The 24,640-nt window shown below is 34.2% G+C and overlaps 1 protein-coding gene across 10 annotated transcripts in view; it reads right to left on the reverse strand.

Annotated features, from left to right (window-relative positions):
* LOC145276941 (S phase cyclin A-associated protein in the endoplasmic reticulum-like) overlaps window positions 1-24,640 on the reverse strand; it is a 559,542-nt gene that overhangs the window by 11,339 nt on the left and 523,563 nt on the right. For all 10 annotated transcript variants that reach the window (XM_080128440.1, XM_080128441.1, XM_080128445.1 and 7 more), the window contains one exon: window positions 5,416-5,470. In XM_080128440.1, coding sequence (XP_079984566.1) covers window positions 5,416-5,470 — 55 coding nt within the window. The remainder of the gene's footprint in view (window positions 1-5,415; window positions 5,471-24,640) is intronic.

Raw genomic sequence — 24,640 nt, forward strand, 5'->3', positions numbered from 1 at the left:
GTAAGGAAAAACAATAACATCAATATTTGAGGCATTTCAGACCACAAAACCAATATCTTCTGACAGCCTGATCTAGAAGCACCAGATCTCTACATTGTTCTAATTGGAAAAAGTGATGAACAAAAACTCCTGCTCTCAGCTCTGAACCCCATATATATATTTATTTTTATAATTATGAATTTAAGGTTAGAAATAACTGTTGCTACTGCTAAAACTCCTTTACTTTTTGAATTCCGCACAGATATTGTGTTAAGCATGTATACTACTGTATTTACTAATGAAACTATAACGTTGAAAAATACACATTGAATTATTTTATTTTACGAATTAATTAAATGAATATTTATTGAAAATCTAATGAAATACAATTTTTTAAATCCTATTAATCTTTATTACTGTAGGCACAGGATACACATATAAATCAATTAATTGATCATTATGAATTCAGGAACATAGTTGTTAAGTGGTTCAAATGGGGACTATATTTTGTTTTAGTTTTATGCAAAGGAAGTAAAATGGGGCGTTCATGAAAATTCAGATACATCTGATTTTTATAAAATTTTAAGAGATATTAGAAATCAATAAATATTTCCTAAATTTCAGGGTTTTTTTTTTAATTTTTATTTTATTCATTTTTAGGTATTTTAAAGAGTTTTTAGGAAGCATAATGTGGGTACAATTTCCTATTTTAAAATTCAAATATTTCAAATTTGCATTGAATTTGATCCATAGTCATTGGACACAAACTAAACAAGATTACCCAAATTTTTATTTCTTATTAAGCTTTAAATTTTAGGTTAAAGCAACCTGCTTCTTATATTTAAATTTTAGTCATTTTCTAAGCTTAAAATCATCCAATAGATTTTGATCAAAATTGGAATTAGGATTCTAAACATAAGGTTTAATATCATTATATTTTGATTTTCATCTTAATAAAAAGACATAATAGTGCAAAACTGTCCTGCTTTTACCTGTCCTGAGATTAGTATTCTAGTAAGTTCATTTTTTTCTTAAACATTTACAAAGTATTTAGATTTAAAATGTATACACTTCATTTCCAATGAATTTTATTGTCAAATCATTTTTTTTTAAATAACATCCTTTCATTGAATTATCTTTCAAAAAAAAAATAAAAAATGTAAATATTTTCTTATAAGAAATTAAAAGAATAGGACAAAAAAGAAAAAGACAATAAGCAAAGTAAAAATGAAAGTTAAATGACTCTTGGCCTTTAGACCAAGATCACAGTGTAGTGTCTGTTTTGATGTTGCACTTCATCTTTTCTGTCCTCTGTCAATGGAGAAGAAGTATTTTCATGACGGAGACCATTTTTGTCCCTATCCAGAGTGCCACTTTTTGTTGAGCTGGATTTTCTCCATATCAAAAATCCACCTTGTGTCTAACTCTGTCCTCGTGGAGAGGTAAGTAAATAGGAACGTCAGGTAGGGAGAATTAGTTCATAATAGTGTGGATTTATCTATATAAAAATTAAGACACATTTCTCACTGAGAGGCTGAAGTTCATACAGTATTGTGGGCACTGGAAGCTGTTTATTGTTTGGAATAGATGAGGAATAAGTGTAAAAAGAGGGAAGGAGAAGAAAGAGGCAAGCAGATTTGGAGAGGTGTTGAAAGGGACAGGAGAATAAACAATGGAAAAGAAATGAATAAAATCTATTGGTGAAGAACTGAGGTTTACATAAGCCGTTTTGTTATATTATCTACAAAAAAGAACATCTCCCTACTATAAATTTTTTTTTTTTTAATACAAAATAAACAAAAATTATAGGCAATGCACTTAGCAGTTTAGACTCTCTCTCTCTCTCTCTCTCTCTCTCTCTCTCTCTCTCTCTCTCTCTCTCTCCCTCTCTCAAATAGATGGAGGAAAGAGAAAGAAAAAATTATGGGTAAAGGAGAACAGTGTAGAGAGGGAGGGTGATGTTGATTTCCTCTTGCATTATGTTCAGCAGTCTGTGAGAAGAATCTTAAACAGCCTCCAATCTGTAGAGGCAGGCAAAGATACAGGACCTAAGCAAAGTTGACAGGCGAACATTGGAACGGCGTCGAATTCCCCTAATATGCACAATTGAATTATGGGGGCAGGAATTAAAGTCCAATCAGGTGCTTGTTATTACTGCTGACAGCTCCCTGCCGACTTATCTATGTCAACCAATGTTTCTACTGCTCTTGCACATGTGTGGCACCAATTAAGACATTTTACTAAGCAAACCGACCCACTACCAACCACCAGAGGGAAAGAGAAGGAAGTGATAAGGTAGGATGATAGAGAAAGTACAGACCCGACACTGATAACAAACTCATTTCCGTTGAACATAAAACATAACGACATATCTAATTGAATTTTCCAATACAATTGCAGTCAAATCAGAAGTCAAAAAACTCTCTGGTTATTCATTTAATTCTGCATGGGTAGTTAAAGAAAGGCAATCTTTAAGCCTTGCCCTGACTAGCACGAAAGTTTCTGTCTCCTACCAGCTCTAATAAAGCTCTCAATAGAGATGAGATTAGATCTTTTTTTCTTTTAGATGCCTCTGAATATCTCTCTGTCCACAAAATTGTGGATTTGAAATACTAGCTGTACCGACCTGGCATTGCTTGGTAATGTTTTTTACTTGTATGTTTTTTTTTGTTTGTTTGTTTTCTTCAGCTATGCTGTTTTTTTTTTCTTTTTAAATAATTCTGCATGAATGTGTACATAGTTAGGCCACTTTATTTATTTATTTAATTTTTTATGATAGCAGTCATTAAAAATTTCACCCCGGAAAAAAGTATTTTCTAGAAGGAATTGAATTACATTTTATTCTTGTAAACATATTTTTTATTTTCATGGAAATTGCTCCAGACAAGGGATGAAGCCACTTGATGTAAGGAGCTAACAAGAATGAAAGATGATTATCACAAAGACAGGAGATCCTATTGGCTTTAGCTTTTTCCAAACCACCAAGGTCACAGGCAGGAGGAAAACAGTCAGCAGGAAGAGAATTCCATAAGCCTTCAATTTTTTTTAAAAGAAGCTACTGGAATAGGAAGCTGTATTACAATGAGGAAGCAGAACGGTGAATTGATAGAGACTGATAGACAATTAACATGTTGCAATGATCAATATATTTTGAAGGAAGAATAACAAAGAAATGATAAAGCTTTACTGTATATATTAGACTAGCAGGGGTACCCGGCATTGCCTGGGTGTTTGGAGGTGTGTGTGTGGGGGGGATCAAAACTAAATGGAAAATAAACAAATAAGCGTACGTAATAACCTTGTTTAAATATTAAAAAAAAAAACAACGAACGTGATTTAAAATAGAGAATAAGCGAACGATGTTAAAATTTCTTTAAAAAATTGAACCCCCCCCAAAAAAAAACAGCGAATATGATGGAAAAAATAAAATTTAAAAAAAAAACAAACAAAAAAAACAGCATAAATAACCCGGTTTCAATATTAAAACTTTAAAAATCGAAAAAAAAAATTATATCTGATATCTAGGCTAGAACGTGTAATCTTAAGATAACGACACTGCTACTATACCGACTCATCTATGACTGAGTGAGCGAAATTAGATTGTTATTTTTTTATATTTAACCTAATTCAAGAAAGAATGTTTTTTGCGCATGCAAGTTTGGCTAAAGTCTCACAAAGGAACGATTTTTTGCTACCCCTCCCTGTAGGAAAGTGCCCAGTTGAGGGTGAAGGAATAATGTTTTGGGCCAATTTTTCAATATTTGTCATCCGAAGGATCGAGTTTCGAAATGATACCAATCTCCTCAAAATCCTTTGCCTCTGTCGAAAGTTTTTGCGAGACATACAAACACGTACATCAAGTCTGTTGCCAAGGTCGCTGGAAAGATGGTGGGATCCTTCTACCGCTCCAGAAGATATCTCACTACTGATGTAATTCTCGATCTATATAAAAGCCAAGTACGTCCAAGGATGGAATACTGTTGCCATATCTGGGCAGGCGCTGCTAAAAACAGCCTATCCTGCCTTGACAGAGTACAAAATAGACTTCGTGGCTTAGTGGGGGATGCCCTTTTCTCTACCCTGCAACCTCTCTCCCACAGAAGAGACGTTGCGAGCCTATCCTTGTTTTATCATTATTTCCATGGCAGGTGCTCATCTGAACTCCAATCTCTGGTCCCCCCTCACCAATCTTTCACAAAAAACACCCGTCTAGCTGAATCCACTGTGAAAAATTTCCCCCACTCTATATCTGTGCGTAAATCAAAACGCAGATTCCATGAACAAAGCTTCTTTTTTAGAACTGCACGCCTGTGGAACTCTGTTCCGTCTGCCTGTTTCCCACCGGATTACAACTTGGATGTCTTCAAGTCCAATGTTAACAAATTCCTAATGAACCGCCCCTTTAAGTAAACACTTCATCAAATCTCCACACTAACGTAATGTACTTGCAATAACCCTTATCCCTGAGTGGCTTCCGGGCCTTGATAAGTGGTGATCTCTAAAAAAAAAAAAAAACACACACACACACACACATACTCACTCATATATATAGAAGATTAGGCTGAGGGAAATGTTTGTAATAATAAATAATATAATAATGGTTTAGTATGCATGCACTTATTCAAAGATAAAAACCATTCTTCAAAATAATCAACAGCCAATAACCGTCTGCCAATAATCTATGAATCTTCAGAGTTGGTCAAAATACAAATCTTGTGTCTTTAAAGCAAAAGATTCTTCACAACTTTATCAAATCAGAGATCTTTCATAAAATTGAGCATTGATTATAACATGCTATAATTTTCGAATCTCCCTATTAGTCTTTCTAGTGGTGTAATATAAAAAAATTATTAAAGTGCAGTATAGTAAGAGTGGAGAAATCGGTAAGAAAAATAAACCCAAATAATTTATAGAAAATGAAGTATAATTAACCCATATACGTTTTACATATGGAAACTTTTTGCTATGATTTTTTTTTTTTTTTTTTCAGAATTGTATTTCTCTGATTGTATGTCTTATGCACACACAAAAAAGCAACATAGTGACCAAAATAATCGTTTTTCATCGCTAAATTTAAGCATAATTTTAGAAGAGGATTTTGTTGGAAGGGAGGGGTTGGATTAGAGTTAATGGTAGCATAAATAATTTTAAAAAATTTTTGCCATGAATTTAACCAAAATACGGTCTCATCTAGCCAGCCATTTTGGTTTCAGAATGACAATAAAGCCATATAAATGCAAAAATTAAATTTTCAAACAAGAAAAAATCTATTTTGAGCAGCTTAAAAATATACAGGTCAATAGATAATTAAATTCTTCTGCGTTTGGTATAAGTTATTTGCTTGCTATTTCTCCAATGTTAATTATACTGCTATTTTATCAAAACATTTTTTACTAGACACACAAAATTTTTCTTTGACTAAGTAAAAAAAAGTACCTTTTGCTTTCTTGGATGGCAAGAGTCTGGCTTGTTGACATTCAAGTTGTTTTTCCTGAAAAAAAGAAGAAGAAAAAAAAAAGATTTAATCATAGAAAATGCTTAGCAGGAAGGTTGTAACTTATTTTTCAACTAGCAATATTCACCCAGCATTCAAAAAATTTCAAATATAGTCATATTCACAAGTTTTATCTAGTTAACTTTTGCAATATGAGGTTAAGTAATAAATAAAACTGTTAGTGTGGTGATGTTTAAAAAAAAAAAAAAAAATTGTTCCCCACTGCATTTTTTTAACTGTACAATGATAAATGTTTTTCTCAAATCAAAATGCATTTATTTTTATTGAATTATTTTTAATTCTTACAACACAAAAATATTTGAATGTTTAAACCTTTTTTAAAAATACATTCTTCACCAAGGTATTCTTTGTTTTATAAAACACAAAAAATCTAAAAAAAAAAAAAAAAATGCATTCCATTACTTTACATCCTATTATATTTCAGTTATTATATGGACCTAACTAATAATTGCCTCTAGTGACCCCAGATCAAATTAAAGAAAAATTTCAATAGTATCTTTACATTTTGTAAAAAATTGAACCCTTACTAAAACTTATTTAGATGGTTTAACTGTTAAAATATTAATTTCTATAATATATAATTATTTCCACAAACAAATAATGCTGCAGCTCATATAAACCATGAAAGTTGCAGACCGAAAGTCCAAGACTCGAGTGTAGCCATCTTTGGGCGAACATAGTTGAACATATCTGAACTCACAATTTGGAACTCACACCGCATATGGCAGGGTGGTTGTCTCACATGCAAGCAACTCGGGTTTTAAATCCCGAATTCGGATATGTTCTGTTGATGAGTAAGGCTGTGACAATAGAATATTCTTATTGTTTTGACTCGAGTATATATCCGATACAGTTAATCAATCGAAACCCACATCACTATCTAAAAACATTAAACTGATATATACTCAAGAGTCAAAATAATGAAAAGAATATTCTCTTGTCATAGCCCTACTGATGAGTCCAAGGATGGTGGATGGTTTACTGCTTTTTAGTTTTCCCAGACAGTGCTCAACTTTAATACTCTTAAAGGGTCTTGGTTACTTGTTTAAAATCTTGGCATAAGATTTTAAACAAGTGACACAGCTGAGAGAGTTTATGAGTTGGTATACAAAATCTAGCAAGTTTTATATTCAAAAATCCAACATTCTATTTAACGTTATGGAAGAAGGAAGGGTTAAGATAGGAAGAAACTTTGTGGTTGTGAAAGAAAACAGTGATGGATGCAACATTATAGTTTTAGTGTGCATGTCATGGAAACAATTTAAATAATTACAAGTGTAATTAAAAAGACACAAAACAAATTCAATGAGAGCAGCGTCTCTGAAACTCTACAAAGATTTTTTTTTAATTGAAAACCAACATAGGAAGAAAAAGGAGAGAGAAGAGGAAGGGAATGGGAGAAGAAAGGGAGGAAGAGAGAGAGAGAGAGAGTTCCACCACAACTAAACTAGTAATGGAGATGGAGGAAAGAGAAGGAAATGGTAAGAAAAAGGAGAAACAGAGTGATAAGAGAGAGGAAAGAAAAATGACAGTGTGATATAGAAAACTAGCAAAAATGTTTCAGATAGACTAAAATGACAATCACAGCAGATGATCACTTCTCATACCAACATAGAGAGGGGGGGAAGACAGGGAAGGGAGGAAGCAGACAAGGGGAGAAAGAGAGAGAGACAGGGAAAAAGAATGAGAGGAGAAAGGGAGGAAGACATCAGCACAGTTCCACCATATCTAAACTAGTAAGAAAAAAGAAAGCAAGAAAGAGGAAGTAGAAGAAAGAGAGGCAGTGGAAGAACACAAGAAAATAAGGGAGAGTAGAAAAAAACAAGGAGGAAAGGAAAGAGAAAAAAAGAATAAGAGGAAGAGAAAAAATCAGTGATATAGAAACCAAGCAAGAATGTCTCCGATAGACTAAAGTGACAGTCGCAGCAGATAATTACTTCTGATGCCAACCAGAAATTTTTCAGGGCTGCTTCTTAGAATTTCAACTTTTTCCGATGCAAATCTCGGCCGCCGTCAGAACCGAAGTTGGTTCATAGCATCCTACCCACTTCCATCTGCCAATGTTGTCATCATCGTCATCGTCTCAGACTTCTTCCTTTGAAAAGCCAATGACAACTTCCCCCACTCTCTCCGTAGTGCCAGTGTTGCCTGCAGGCTACTCTACTATTCCCGTCACACCCAATTTACGCAACAGGAGAACACCATTCTTGGGCCTAATTCTATTGAGCTGGGAAGAAATCACAAACTGATTGAATTAAGATGGAGGTGAAGAATCAGGCAACTTAACCAGCCATCGAGCCAGCCTCCTGTCAGACAGCTTTGGGATGGGGGTTGACATGCACACCACACTCACACACACACTCTTTGGACTACAACACTGTGTCAACACACTACTCACACATAATTCTTGTCATTAGAAAAATAGGTGTGTCTGTATATATAAAATAATTCTGTATTTTGCAAAAAATAAAACCAGATTGCTTAATTATGTTTGTGAGAACATGATATTATTCAATACTATTTTGATTATTCGTCAATACCTGTATTTAAGCCACCGTCAGATGAGCACAAAATGTATTATTCTTTAACCGAACAAGCAAGATTTCTTATGTCTGCTGAAACAGGAGGTATCAATGGCTAATTGAAATATTGTATGATATCATATATATGAGGTGCCTTAAATAAGTTTCCAGACTTTTTGTACAGGCATTTAAAATTTAGTATGTTATTGCTATACATACTACGAGAGGACTGACCAATTTTTATAATTTCAGGTTCAAATGAACAGCTACAGCAGGAATTAGACTACACCCTACAAAAGCCTGATTGTCACAGCTGGTGAATTTCAAAAATGCAATCTTGATATGAAAACACTTTAGAAGCACAATATGCAATAAAATTCTATTTTAAACTTGGAAAAAATGCTACTGAAATGTATGGAATGCTTCACACTGCTTTTGGACCATTTTGCATGAACCGAGAATCAGTTTTTGAGTGGCATAAGAGATTCAAGGAAGGCAGAGAGTCTTTTAGGGATGATGAAAGGTATAGGAGGAGTAAGGAAGCCAGACTACTTGACAAAGATGTGCATCAAGACAGTTTTTAACGCTCTCCAAAGTCCAGACCTTGTTCCCTGTGACTTTTGGCTTTCCCTTAAGCTCAAGGAAAATCTTAAGAGGTTGTCATCATGAGACAATTGAGGAGATTAAGGAAGTTGTGATGAAGGTCATGGGCATGCACACCCAAGAGGACTTCCATGGTGCCTTACAGAAGTTATTGGCACGGTACAACAAGCGCATTTCAGCCGGAGGAGATTACTTTCAAAGGGACTAGAGTTTTATGTGCATACTATCAATAAAAGTGTCCATACAAAAAAGTCTGGAAACTTATTGAAGGCACCGTGTATATGTCTCTAGGACATTCTGTTTTGAGGATATAAGCCAAAATTTGTCTATGCAAAGATACATTGGAAATTTACATATTGTTCCTTGATTTTTAGGATGGACATCGATGATTTGTAGTGCTTGGACTACTATTCTCATCTTAGAACCTCCAACCTTCAAGTGTATCTTGTGGGCATCTTTCTGTCAATCTTGAGAATCTGTACTGAGTTTTGAATGGGAACACTTTATTAGATTCACAGGGGTGTAGCATGCTCTCGTTCCAACAGCCATGACTGCAAGAACCTGTGGTGTAACAGATAAAGTGCTATGTAAAAAATTCACTCTAAACGACACTCTTCTGGATGTTGAAAGTTCAATCCTCACTGTAGGTGATACTATGGATACAATTACAAATTAAGACTTTCACCTGGTCATGGCTGACTGAACAAGAACATGCTACTCCTGTGGATTAAATAAAAAAAATTTCTGCTAAAAATTCTGTAAAGATTTTCAAGCTCGACAGATATATTCAAGATTTTAACCAGAAGATACCCCCTGGAGAAGATCAGAGATTACATCAGCTGAAACGCTGAGAATAACATTCAAGATGGTAACAGTAGTCGAAATATTACGAACAAGTGAACAATATTGTTTATGGACATAAGAATCAGGGTTGCAGAATTGGATGGTAATATTCTGACTATTACTTCTAGGACACCAAAATATCTGATTCCTTATTTTCAAGTTTTCCCATATTCAGGAGTTGATTGATGAAAACGTCTTCCACTTATTACTAGCATTGTTACGAGTGACTCGAATGCCTTCCAAAATGACTGACTCTACAAGCCTATCAAAATTAAATTGTAAAGTTATCCATATATTCTGTTGTCTCGACATTTTCTTTTCTTCTTAAGATTGATAAACATTCAATAAAGGCAACATTTATTTAATTTTGGTAATATATTATGCAAATGCTTCAACAAGCTGGCCAAGATCAAAGTATAGTATCTGTTCTGCAGATGCTGCACTTCAATTTCTTGTTCTCTCTCAGTGGAGGAGAAATCCTTCACGACTGAGACAATTTTTATTTTTGTTCCTTTTCTCTACGTTAAAAAAAAAAAAAAAATGACCCTGGTGTCTAACTCTGTCCTGTGGGGAGGCGCTGTAAATAGGAACTTCTGACCTGAAATTAGAGACTTGCAACAAATCTGTTATCAAGGTTGCTGGAAGAATGATTGGATTGTTCTACCGTTCCAGAAGGTATTTAAGAGCCAAATATGTCTTAAGATGGAGTTCCGTAGTCAGAGTTCAAAACCAGCTTCGAAATTCAGTAGACGATCTCTTTCTTCTCTTTGCAACATCTTTCCCACAGTGGAGATGTTGCAAATTCATCTCTAGTCTATTATTTTCATGCCAAGTGCTCGACTGAGCTTCAATCTATGGTTTCCCTGAAAAACATTCATAGCAAACACTCGTTTAACTACAACCACTGTCAACAATTTCCCCATACTCTCTATTTGTGCCTATAACTAAGCACAATTTATATGAACAAAGCTTCTTTCCTAGAACTGCTTACCCATGGAACTTTATTATACAGGGTGAGTCACAGGAAATGGATGTTTTTAAGGAAAACAAAACTCTGCAAATATTTCAACAAAAATTTTATAATGTACATCAAAACATTTACAATGGTCATTTACACAAGCACAAATTTGAAGCCGCTTTCTAAAGTTGGCCTCCACTTTTACTAAAGTTCCTTTCCTGTGACTCATCCTATACTATAGGGCTGCATTCCAACTGACTATAACAAGGTGATTTTCAAGTCTAATATAAACAAGTTCTTGTTGAGTTATCCTATTAAATAATCTAAACAGTTTGGGAATTTACTGAGCTCTTTATAATCAACCTGATTAAATAACAATAAGCTAAAAAAATAAAACGGAAAAAAAAACAAAAAAAACTCAACTGTGAATGTTAGCACTGGGTTAAAGTAGACCTGGGAATAATAGTAACAAAAACAAATCAATCATGAAACTGCATACCTTCTGACAATGTAAGGATGAGCCAAAGTACTTCTCTGTATTATATGAAGGTATAATACCATTGAAATATTAATAACTAAAAAAACTATTTATCTGATCAGACTGAAATTTTGCACAATGGTTACTGTTTGGTGCTGTTTTTTAAAAGCACCAGATCCATGCATTAAATTTTAAAAAGAACAAGTGAAGCATGCATAGTCCCTCGTGAGTGCACAGTGAACGAGGCATAAAAAAATGACTAAGTTCAGCATTTGCCTTCCACCCCAATTTAGCCCCCAAAGTCCCCATGGGACATCAAATCCTGGTGAAAATGAACAAACGGTGCAGTTTTAGGCCATTTTAACCCAAAAGGAACCGGGGGGGGGGCAACCGGAGTTTACTCGGAAAATCCGTTCTGTTACTTTTTTACTCGTATCATGTTTAATGTTTGTGCAAAATTTTTAAAAATTCCAAGGTATAGTCATTGAGAAAAGTGCGGACAGACGAGTGGACAAGGATGCATTTACAGGTCCACCCTCCTTTCGTCAGGGGACCAAAAATTGGACGTTGAAATTCAATCAAAATTTTCATAATGATCAAACTTTTTAAGGGCACGCTGATGTTGGATGCAGAATTTCATTTACTACAATATAGTTAAAGTAGCAAATATCGAGAATAAAGAGAACCACCAAAGTTATCACCAAAATTGTGAATTTTACGTTTTTCACGACCTTGAATGATAGTTTGGCCAAGTTTGGTGCTGATTGGTCAAGTGATATGAACTCTAGGTTCTACACAAATACAGTGACAAACACACTTGAGAGTATGATCACCAGATGCAGTTTTTTTCTACACAACAAAATTAGTAACGATTTTTTTTTTCAGCACAACAAAGAAGAAGAAAAAAACTACATTAAAAGTTATTGATCTGTAGCTTAGGTTTCCTCTGGATTCGATTATGTCTTAAAAATACAGTTTTCTCAACAACTGATCAGATATCATTGTATTATATTCTCGAAGTTCTATCTACAAAGAAAACAATCAAAACTCTTTGAAGAAAGATGATGATAAAGTAGTTTTTATGAAGACGGTTTTATTGCAAACTAGCAAGACTAAATAGCATATGTATCTAATCTATAAAATTATCTGGTCAGATTTTCAAAGCCAGATACAAATGGCAATCAATCTGATGTATCAATACTTAATTCAGACTAGCCTTTTTTTGTTTTTTTCTTCTGTTATGACACAAATACATACTTAAGTGAAACAAAATATATTTGGCATTTTTGTTTTGCTGCAGCTATTAAATGTAATACTGATTATTGTAATTACCAAGGTCGTTTGGTCAACAGATATCCAACACCCATAGCTGGAGGGGAAATAACAACTTCATACCTTTTCTATCAGCATTAGTGTGTAAATGAATACTGAAGATCTGTAAGTATTTCATGTTGGTTTAGCTATTTCCATAAACGGCAACATAAACCATAGTCAGTGTGCCAGACAACCAAACAGTTCCATGTCATACCAGATGCATCATCGTCACTGATCTTTGCATAATTGTCCCTCACTTACTAAGCAGAGGATGCAAAGAGACAATTCTGGCACCAAACATTATCAACCGAAATCTAAATATACCTTTAAAGAGGTTTTTCACCTCAGCGCCAAGTTATGGTCTCTAACAAAAGGTGCATCACAAACGCTTTCATCTTATTAGAACCAAACGCAGTATTTTTTGTTCATATTTCTATTCCATGGAACAACCTACCAGATTTAGTGATGATACTTAATGTATTCAGTCTTAAAATTACTTGGACAAACATTCAGATAATATATTTCCATGGCAGGTGGTCCTCTGAGCTCCAATCCCTCGTCCCCTCTCGCCAATCTTTCACGAGAAACAGCCGTCTGGCTGAAACTACTGTCAATAATTTTCCCCACTCTTTATCTGTGCCTAAATCCAAACGTAGATTCCATGAGCAAAGCTTCTTTCTTAGAACTGCATCCCAGTGGAACTCTCTGCCGCTTGCCTGTTTCCCACCTGACTACAACTTGGACGTCTTCAAGTCCAACATAAACAAACTCCTCACAAACCGCCCCCTTAAGTAAGACACTATCTAAACACCCAATACTAATGATTACTACAATACTATCTCATTGTATACTGTACACGCAATAACCCTTGATCCTGAGTGGCCTTCGGGCCTTGAAAAGTGGTGAACCCCATGTAAAAAAATATATATATATATATATATATATATATATATATATATATATATATATATATATATATATATGTACGTCTTTTTGCATGGCTTGTTGCACTTTGCTATGTTTTTATTTGATTTGATAATTAACTCTTTATGACCTGGTTGAACTAATTTTTTCAGTCGTAAATAAATGCATATAATGGGGATTGATTCAAACATACCTTGTACGTATTAGTTCAGCTTTTCTTTTTTTTTTAATTGAAATACACTTTTATGCAGTTTGAAAATAATCCTAGTATCATTACCCTTTAAACTAACTATAATTAACTATAATTAACAATAAATATTTTTTACTCATCTATATCATAATTCAGATTATAAAGGATTAAATAACATAACTCTTTTTTTTTTTAAATGGAAATCGCACCAGACAAGGCATGAAGCCAAAGAATGTGAGGAGCTAAAAATATAAAAAAATACTACTTCAAAGTAAAAAAAACTAGCCAACTCATAAAATAACAATTCCTCTTTTATGTTTCTAAATTTTTTAGATGAGGATTGATTTATTCGTATTGTTTGATTGGTTGTTTTTGTTTTACGGCATATCAACCCTTTTCAGGTTATTTAATGCCGAATCCAGTGATTTTGAAGAACAATTTTTTAATAGAGTATATTTTTTTTAAGTCGGTTTCTATTTAATCCATAGTTGGGACCCTAATAAGTACTACCAGTCCAAGTCAGAATGGACCTGGGAGCAATGGCAATTAAAGGGCCGCTCCACACTCCCCAAAGCCTGCAAACTGGGGCCTCACCATCAGATATAGTTTAAGGTCATATTGAGGACCTGTATTATTTTAATTCTTTGGATTACTGTTCACACCTTGAGTGTCATTTTCACGTTTTTGTCCAATGTAACATCTGACCTTCTTCATATGTATTTGCATGGAATTTCTAATGGAATCCATGTGGGCAGCATGCTCTCATTTCGTTAGCCCCGATTTGGTAGAATTCCTAAGTAATTCGAAACCGTATTTTCAGTGTCATCCGCACTGAGGATTGAACCTTCAACTTCCAAAAATGTGTAACTTTACAACTGAATTTTACCAAGTACTTTATCCACTATGCCAGAGGTCCTTGTGGAAAATAACATTCAAGATAAGAACAGCAGTCTGAAGAATCACAACAGCAATTCTTCCCCCTTTATCAAAAACACTGCTCATGGAATATGAGGACTAAAGGACAAAATAAGGGAAGCGAGAAATACGAGGCTGCTAAAAGTAAACAAAGTCTTTTTTTTTTTTTTTTAACATAGGAGTCACCACTTATCAAGGCTTGGAGGTCACTCGAGGATAAGGGTTAATAAGTGTACAGTAGTCAATGGGACAATATCCTAGTAATCGTTAGTAGTGGAAATTTGGTAAACTGGATAACTTACTCCACTTATTCTTCTTGCTTTCCATTTCTTCTCTCCTATAGGTCATACTATCTGGCTATTCTAATATTGTGTGTAAAAAAAAAAAAAGGATATAATGTGACCTACTTTATGAGCCAACAGACGGAAACCTATGGAGAAACCCACAGTTAATAAGCAGACTTTCTTCTTTGAAAGATTTGTTGATTTCCTTTAAGTATATCTGATAAAAAGCAATAACGGATTTTTTTTTTTAACAATTTTATTTCTATTTTTTATTTATTTTTATTTATTTATTTTTTTTTTTTGTAGAAACGTGTAATACCATGACATAAGCTTGAAAGAATTGACACCTTTCTAATGAAAATGTCAGAACCCCCCCCCTTCCCAATGAACTTGTGCAATAAACTTATTTTAGTTGTAGAGAGTTTTGTTCTGTTTATGAAGAAAAGTGAGTGTTGGCTGCCAACATGGGCGCGAGACCCAGGGTGCGGTGTTATTAAAAAAAGAGGACGGTGTAGAAATGCACTAGGAAAAAAAAAAAAAAAAAATGCTGCCCCCTTCAATGACAAGAGAAATTTCCCGACCAGACACAAATCAATGAAACTTCTAAAATTTTGCCAAAAGGTATACCTGCTTCGTAACAAAAGACACCATTTTCTCTCCCTCATCACTTTTATTTTTTCTTGTTCAGCATATTTGTAGGGCAATTTCTTTCTTGAATTTATACAGTTTGAATCCTTGTCAGAGTGACGGTGATATTAATAATCGAAAAAGAGGAAATTAACACATACTACAATCGTAATAAAGTCTCCATAGGAAAAAAAAAAAAAAAGAACTTAGAACAAAATACAATTTTTCCTTTCTCCCTCAAATCAAAGTTATCTAAAGAAGCGTTTTTAATAATTACTGTGTGCATGTCTGTGTCGAAAAAGGTACCAATAAAAGACTGCAAGAAGTGGACAACCACCAAAAGACATGTGACAGGACAGAGAGCTGATACTTGGTTTCACCAAGCACAATAAGGAAGAATTCAAAAGAAAATTAAACCTGAACAGCCAATAAACTAAAATGAAATAAATAAGAATTTAAATAAAAAAAGGTGCAAGACACAGACCAGTTAATCCCAATATCCCACACTTTTGGCCCCAGATGATCCAGGTGACGGTAGCAAACGTCACGTGAAGAGGCCCTTATGCGATAGATTTTGACAGTTTGTTAATTAAATAGCAGAGGCATTATGAGTCGTGACCACAAATTACAAAACAGAGGAAGTACCTAGTGCCTATTTGAGGTATAAGAAAAGAGATACCGAAAAGAATAGGCAGGGAGAAAAATAAAATAAAAAAACATCAGCCATGTAAAAAAAAAAAAAAGAAAAAAAAAGAGAAAAAAAGAAAAAAAAGAAAAAGAAAAAAAAAGAAAAAAAAAAAGAAAAAAAGAAAAAAAGAAAAAAAAAGAAAAAGGAAAAAAGAAAAAAAAAGAAAAAAGGAAAAAGAGAAAAGAAAGGCAGATACGAATTTGGATATGTGAATGCAAAATTAAAGAAAGAATGAACTAGGCCATCTTTTCCAACGTAAGGAATAGCAGAGAGGGAGAGATAAACTGCTGTTCACAAAGTGTTCATATCCTTTATCAGAACAGACAACTAGTTCCTGAAAGACTGGCTGAGTAGACAGCACTTGCCACCCCAATTAACAATAGCTGCACACGACGACTTGGCATCATCACTGGCCATATACTCAATTAAAATGCAGCGGGAACTTTACACAATTAAAATATTGGTATGATGCACCCAGAACTGGCATTTTTACCTTCTTGTATAGCACCAAGCTCATAGAAAACTTAAGTCTCTCTTGCTCGAAATGTACAGTGATTATGTGGAGACAAAGATGATGGAAAAAAGACAAAAGAATTGCATGTATTAGTTGATTGGATAGTTTACTTTTTTATTATATTGAAACAATACTTTAAACATTTTATTAATTTAAAAATAGGAAACTGAAAGGGAATCTGATGAATGAATCGCCATTAATAAAAGGGTTGAAAGTGCTAATAAAATGTCCAAATTCCATTAATAGAACATAATATCCAAGTAAAAATAGCACCATATAAAAAGAAAATGAAATATTCAATGACCAAATTGAATTTTCTGAATATGCTTTAATAATAAAAAAATATGGATTATTAAAACGTTTTAGCTGGAATCCTTGCTGTTCTTATATTTTTGAACTAATTAAAAAAAGGGGGGAGGGATTTTCAAAATATAATCTAACACGACATATATATATAATTATCTTAATTAAATATATATATATATATATATATATATATATATAATTTGGGAGTGTGTGCGTGCATCTGTCTCTTGCAGAATCATCAGTGTAGATAGAAATAAAAATTCAAACTAATTGCACAATTTGAACCCACAAAATGAAGAAATATATAAGGTTGGTGCAAAATAAATATCATTTTTTTGACGTACATATATCTGATAAAAAACATTTTCACACCAACCTAATATATAGAGAGATAGATAGATAGATAGATATAGAGAAAGATATGTAAATTTAAAACATGACTGTTAGAACATCAGACACGTGCATTATTTTTATTTTATAAATAAATATTTCAAAAATAAAAAAATATTGCAAATACCTGATCTTTTAACAGTCATTTCATTTTCACCCTGCTTCTTAACGGTGGATTTCTATTAATATATATATATATATATATATATATATATATACTAGCAAAAGTACCCGTCGTTGACCGGGTTCAAAAACAGCCTACAGAAAATGGACTGATTTATGAAAGTATGACAGGTTATGAAAAGGAAGGGTTGTAAATTTGGGTTGAATTTGGGGTATCAAAACCAAAGCAAAATATGATGAAAGTAAAAATAAAATAGATAAACCCCAGAATTTATTATACCATACCTGTTCACACTGAAATACTTATCACAATATTCTGTGGATCTACATTAAAAAATCTTCTTAAACTTTGTGACATATTTTCATTCTATGGAGGTCAGGTGCGAACGAACACCCCATAATTTTATTATACCATATTTCTTCAAACTGAAACATAATTACCAAAGTATACTTACGCAGATAGATATGAAAAGTCTTTATTAAAGTTTGTGCCTATTTCCATTCTATGGAGGCCAGGCGCGAACACAGACCCCCACAATTTTATTATACCATCCCTATTTAAGTTAAAACATACTTATCAAAGTATTCTTATGTACATCTATATCAAAAACACTTGTAAAGGTTTTTTTTCAATTTTTAAATTTTTTATTTCCATACTTTGTGGACCAGGTGCGAACGCAGACCCCACAATTTTAATGAACCACCGTTCTGCCAGATCAAACATACCCATTCCTGTGTCTCGATACATCTTCTATCATTATATGTAATCAGTTTTTTAAAATAGTCAGCCATATAGGAACCTATTCGTGACCACACACACACACATTAGTGATGGGATAATTCCAATTATCAATTCAGTACTACATTCCAGATTCCGATTCTTTATAAACTTCAAAATATTCAACTACAGAGTTATTTTTTTCCGATTACAATAAAAATAAATGTTAACTGTGCAGATATTTTTTCAAGCGTAAAAATACATTTGTGGGGATGCTTTATAGATTTTAGTTTTACTGGTTGTTTAAAATAAATATTTATTATTTATCACTACTATAAGCAGTAGAAGATTTTGCTTTAAACAATATCTAATGAATAAAACAAGTAAAAGAATCGTTTTTGGTATGGGAAAATAGTCACAAATTTTTCCGATTTTCACACCCACCCCAAAATTCTACTATTTTATGTATCTATAGAAAAATGTATCTATTATCAGCATTTACTTCGACAGTGCTAAATACACAAGTAGAGGTAGGTAACAAGTTTTACAAATATATATAGCAATTAAGCTACACAGAATTTTCCAAAATTTCATTCTTGTAAGAATTTGTCAGGATATTGCATGAAATTGGTGTTGCTTTGTGCCCCTAGTACTGGGTTTATTAGTCAGCCAATCAGATCTTTTGTTATTCATACACCCATTTATCATAGCCAATGAACGTGCATTTATCAGACAAGAGTTCACTTGATCTCTGATTCACCTTTTTCTTTGTTCTATTTTGGCAGGGATGGTGTTCTCTTTTCTTTGTTTTAGAAAGTGACCTAGTTTTAATCTGGATATTTTTCACTTATATTTTATTTTATACTAGTGTATTTATTTATCTATTTGTTTATTAATTATTATCGTTGTTTTTTTTGTGTTGTTATCTTAAGGTAAAGTTTATTTTATGTATACATACGTTTGATATTTCACTCCTTCAGTTTAATAAACTTGGGGTTCTTTCAAATTTAGGATAGCTATAATTTCTCATTCAAACATGCTCTGGTGTTCAAAAAATTTTTTTTTTTAAATTACATGCTAAAGCATGTAATTTAAAAAAAAAATTAAAAGCTTTAACCATGAAAATCTTACTATTAATTATTATTATTATTTTTTTTTAATTACATTTTCACCCCAAACAAGGCACATTGCCACTGTGGTGTAGGGGGCTACTATCAGGGGCAGCAGCTACTGGGCACTATGTTGGGATTTGGGCAGCAAGATGTCGGTACAGTTGGGGAAGCAGGGACCTGGAATGGAATTCCAGAGTCTAGCGGTTCTGGGGAAGAAACTACTGGAGTAGAAAGATCATCTACATCTAGGGATCTCTACTGTGTAGGGTTGAGATTTAGCTGGCTGTGGGGTTTGTCGAGGGTGTCTACGTCGTGGGGGCACAAGTGTCTGCAGTTCGTCAAAGCATTCACCACTAAAATACTTGTAGAACAGGCAGACGGATGCAACGTTTCGTCGATGGGACAGAGGCTGAAGCTTAGATGCCAGTTCAGGGCCTACCAGATTTGCGGCTCTCTTTTGAACCTTGTCAAGAAGCAAGAGACTAGTAGCCGATGCACCAGCCCAAATATGACAGCAATACTCCATACATAGGCGAATAGTTGCCTTATAGAGGTACAGGATATATATATATATATATATATATTGTTTTGAAAAAAGAAAAAAACCAAATGAATTTATGAAATAATCAACGTTTCGTCCGTATTGCAGAGGACATCTTCAGGATATTAAAAGGAAAAATGCATAAAAAGAAAATGATCATAGACCGTACGAAAATGAAAAGAAAATAGTGTTAGAACCCTACCCATATCGGGAAGGAAACTGTGTGTATAGGAAAGTTGGGTTGCTCAAATATCTATATATACACTTTTAAAAATCATTGATGGGCCAGAGGCTGAAGCTTAGATGCCAGTTCAGGGTTATCAGATTGGTGACTCTCTTTCGAACCTTGTCTAGGAGCGAGAGACTAGCAGCAGATGCATCAGCCCAAACGTGACAGCAATATTCCATACATGGACGAATGGTGGCTTTATAGAAGTATAGGATTCTTTCAGGTGTCAGTAGTTTTCTAGCACGGTAGAAAGAGCCTACCTTTTTCGCAGCGGCCCTGGCAATGTTTTCAATATAATTGTTCCAACTCATGTTTCCTGTGAACGTTAGGCCAAGGAGTTTGAAAGATGTACACTCAGACAGGGAGTCACTGGCCATTGCTATTGGTGGCAGAGAAGGTTTCTTGTAATTATTGAAGGAAACCAGTTAAGTCTTGGCAGCATTGAATTTGACCATCCATTTTTGTCCCCATTCCTCTACAGATTGGAGGTCATCCTCTAGTGTTTTTGCCATTTCTTTAGTTATGTGTTCATTTGTTTTTCTGTCATGCCTGTTATAGAGTGTGGTGTCATCAGCATATATACCCATCTCAGAGGCAGTTTTGTCGGGGAGGTCATTAATAAATATTAGGAACAATAGAGGTCCAAGGATAGACCCCTGAGGCACTCCCGCATTTATATCACACTGTTTAGATGTACGACTGTCGAGGACAACCTGGATTTTTCTCTTATCTAAGAAGGATTTAATTATTTTAAGTATTCTACCAGTGATACCGTATGATTTAATTTTCCTGAGGAGACCCTCATGCCATACCCTGTCAAAAGCCTTAGATATATCTAGAGCTACCACTCTGCCCTCCTCCGCTTTGTCCCGTGAATGTCCAACAGCTCGGGAAACATGATTCATTAAGGCATTTGTTGTAGAGTTTGGAGAAAACTGGAGCTACTTCGGCTTAGCACTTTTTTAATAGCACAGCCGGGATGAGATCAGGTTCACATACTTTTGAAGTGTCAAGGTTTTTTATGATAGCAGGGGTCATTTTTAGATCGTCTAGCGTGGTGTCTGTCCGCAAAGGAAAGTCAGGAAGGGGGTGGTTGGAAGGGTCCAGTGTGGAGTTTGAGGCAAACCGGCTGGCAAGCATATTAGCCTTGTCGGTTGCTGAGCAAACAACCTTGTGATTGTTGGTTAGTGGGGGAATTGTTGATTGCCTATTATTTACTACTGTTGTAGATTTTCCAGAAGTCACGAGTTCCTAATTTTTGTGCTTCAATGCGTTTTTTAGTGGTTTCAGTAAATTCACTCTTAGCTGTCGCTATTTCTTTCTTAACATTACTTCTAGCTTCTATATACTTCTGTCTGTTTGAACTGGACTTATGTTGGTTAAATCTGCTGTATGCATGCTGCCTTTGAGCAATGGCAGTTGCGCAAGTAGAAGTAAACCATTGGGGAGAGTGGGGCTTGCTATAAAATTTCCGCATGGGAACATGTGCTTCAATTGCTGTTTTGGACCATTCAGTGGTCTCATTTGCGCACTGCTCAGCAGGAAGAGAAAAAATATTTCCCCATGGGGCATCTCTGATAAGATCTCTGATGGCTTCCCAGTCAGCCTTTTTATAATATCTCATTGTTTTGAGCACTGGCTCTTCAGTTTTGGATCTAGAGTTTAGGGCGATTTCTACCATTATCACTGCATGATCAGTGTTCCTGAGTGGGCTGTCAGCATTTGTTATACACTCCTCGGGAACTGTGGTCAGAAACAGATCTAGAAGTGATGCGTGTTGTTCTTGCTGGTCAGGGAAACGGGTTGGAAACTTAACCATTTGTGATAGGGAGTGAGATATAGCGAAGCTGTGTGTTGTGCTGCCCGCTGCATCTGTGTGAGTAGAGAATCCAAGCCAGTTTTTGTGGTGAACATTAAAGTCACCAAATACATGTACTTGTGCGCTAGTGTTGAGGGAGAGTGCTGTGTCTATGCTATCAGAGACTTTGTTTATTATGGTGCAGTCCTGGGTCGAGGGAGAGCGGTAAAGAAAATAAAAGTAGCTAATGTTATGTTGTATGTTTAGTCTAAAGCACATAAAGGCTTGATTGTCCGTTTCTAGGTTTGTTTCTCTAGTCAGGGGGAGGGTGTTACGAATGTAGACTCCAAGTCCGTGCATATGTCTGTCAGAGTCCTTACGGCAGAGTGGGAGATAGCCCGGCATGTTAAAGTAGTTAGAGGGGAATGAGGAGTGTAGGTTAGTCTCGCTTAGTGCTAATATATCCGGGGTATTTGTTAGGAGAAATGCTTCAACATCAGCTAAATTAGTTCTTAGCCCACGGATGTTAGTGAATGCAAGCCTCAAGGGAGGAGGCAAGTTGGATTTGTTTGTCCCGAGGCCTGGTTTAATTATAATGATATATATGTCATTGACATACGGTTGTTTTGTTATATACAGTTCATCACTGCGACTAGCCATAACAAGAGTATCCACACTGAGATTGGAAACCTAAACATGGTCAGCAATCAAGTATTGTATCAACTAAGGCAACAAACTCGCCACTGACAGTAAAAAAAAAATTATACTTTGTTTACCATGCTACCTATAATCTGAGAAATACAGATGACTATTTTTTTTTACACTAAATGAAAACTTATTTCCTCTACCCCTATCACAGCAACTCTCACATAGACGTGTGTTTATCCAGATAAGAAATTATCAATTTCTTCACATATGAAACATAAAAATCCTCATATATAAAAAAAGAAAGTCTGTAAACGATAGGTATTTATAAGATAAGAGTCATCACCTTTACGTTACAAATTCCTGCAAGGTTTTACAGACATGAAAAGGCATCATTCTTAATTTCACTTCAAAATAAAATACCCTCCCTCCCCACACACTCAAAAAAATCATAATACATAATTAAAATATAGATATAAACATTTTAATAGCATCGAATGCAATCTTTTCTAAAATCTTATGTATGAATGTATCAGTTACCTCCCATTTTTTCAGTCTGCCTGTCTTGTTTTTTCATAGGTTTCTGCTTACTTTTCTTTCTTAATTTCCCTTTACACTCGAATCAATTACAGGTAATCTATTTATTTCTTCAGTATATATGTATATATCATTTTTTTTTAATTTATATAGACAAGTATTACATACTCGCTACATGCCAATGTTTCTGAGCAAATTGGTATATTAAAAACCAGTTGTTCTTCATCAGGTGAGAGAAATAAAGTATATATCTGCTATTCAGAGCATCTTATTCTTAAATGAAGAAGTGAAATATATTTTTTATTTATAAAAAAAAATAATATATTAAAACGCTTACTTGGAGTGGGAGGGGTGATACCAAGTGACATTTTAGACTTAAAATAGATGGCAGTGTGGGGGAAGGAGATGCCAAAACTTAATAAGATAAAGGAGAAGGGTAGAAAGATATTAGAAGTAAGAGTAAGTGGCAGCTAAAAAAGAAGAAAAAGGAGATAGAAGAAAGAAAGAAAAGGAAAAGAAAAACAGAAGAACCGAAAGGCATAAAGCGTCAGTATAGTTACATTACATTTCAGTAAGAAAGGGGGAGGGGTTAACACAATATGGTAAGTTTATAAGCAAATTAAGATGTCAACAAAAGCAAACGAGTTAAGGGGTGGGGGAATAGTAAATTATAAGCAAGAGTTTATGCTTACACATAAATATTTGTATATATGTCACAAAACATGGCAGGACCAATGCTCATACATATGCACATATGTGTGCAGAGAAATATAAAAACATAATTCAAAAATAAATAAAAAAACCGAGACGGTTTTATATAAAGGTAAAAAGGCTATTATTTTCTTAGTATATATATATCAGGATAGTAATAAAAATTTTTATTACAAATTAAAATTTTAACAATTTCAATTAATGAAAAATTAAAGATATAATAATAATAAAAGTAGTAATAATAATAAAAACAAATACTCTTAATGGTAATGATAATAATGAAGATAATAATAATAATAATTATATATATATATATATATGTGCTTATGCATATAACGATTATTACGAACATCCCATTAATTAACTATTGTTTTATTGTTTCCTAATTCAATAATTGTTTTCATTTTTATAAAAATGTGTACTTTTGTTTTTTTAATTTTTATGATTATCTATGGTTGATAATGGCTATATATTTATATCTCGGGATTGCGATTATTTTCTGAACTTTCCCAAGCAACATTAGGACGCAGGTCTGAGCAGTAATATATATATATATATATATATATATATATATAGATATATTAAAGATGAGTGACTGTGAGGGAACGAGTCTGTACATCTATAAGAAAAAATATTTGGTAGTTTTTTTAATGAAATTTGGAACATACAGGATATAAGGAGTGTAATAAGCTGTGTTTGTTTTTTGTTTTATTTTATAGTTTGATGAGAGCAAAGAGAAAAATATATTGAGTGGGAATGAGATGTTGACTATTCAATATTGACATTTTTTTTTTTTTAAGAAAAAGCAACATTTTGCAGACAATGTGGAAAAGGTGTGAGAAAAATGATTATTAACTAATGAATAAAAGGGAGATGGAAGAGAAAGGTGGGGGAAGAGAGAGAAGGGGAGGATGCATAAAAGGCAATGATTGAAGAGAACAATGGGCAGCCGATGAAAGAGGAAAAAGGGGTCGGTGGAGAGGGAGGGCCAGTGAAGGAGAGAGAGAACCAAGGGAAGAGGAGCAGGTGGAGAGGGAGAGTCAATGATGGAGACAGGGAGCCAATGAAGGAGGGGAGCAGAAGAGTCAATGAATGAGGAGGGGGATGGAGAAAAAGAGCCAATGAAGAAGAGGGAGAGAAGTGATGATGTAGGAGGAGAAGCAAAGAGAGAGAGAG

The sequence above is a fragment of the Euprymna scolopes genome, chromosome 5 (genome assembly GCF_053919585.1).
Source record: "Euprymna scolopes isolate OS-2025 chromosome 5, ASM5391958v1, whole genome shotgun sequence".
NCBI classification, from domain to species: domain Eukaryota; kingdom Metazoa; phylum Mollusca; class Cephalopoda; order Sepiida; family Sepiolidae; genus Euprymna; species Euprymna scolopes.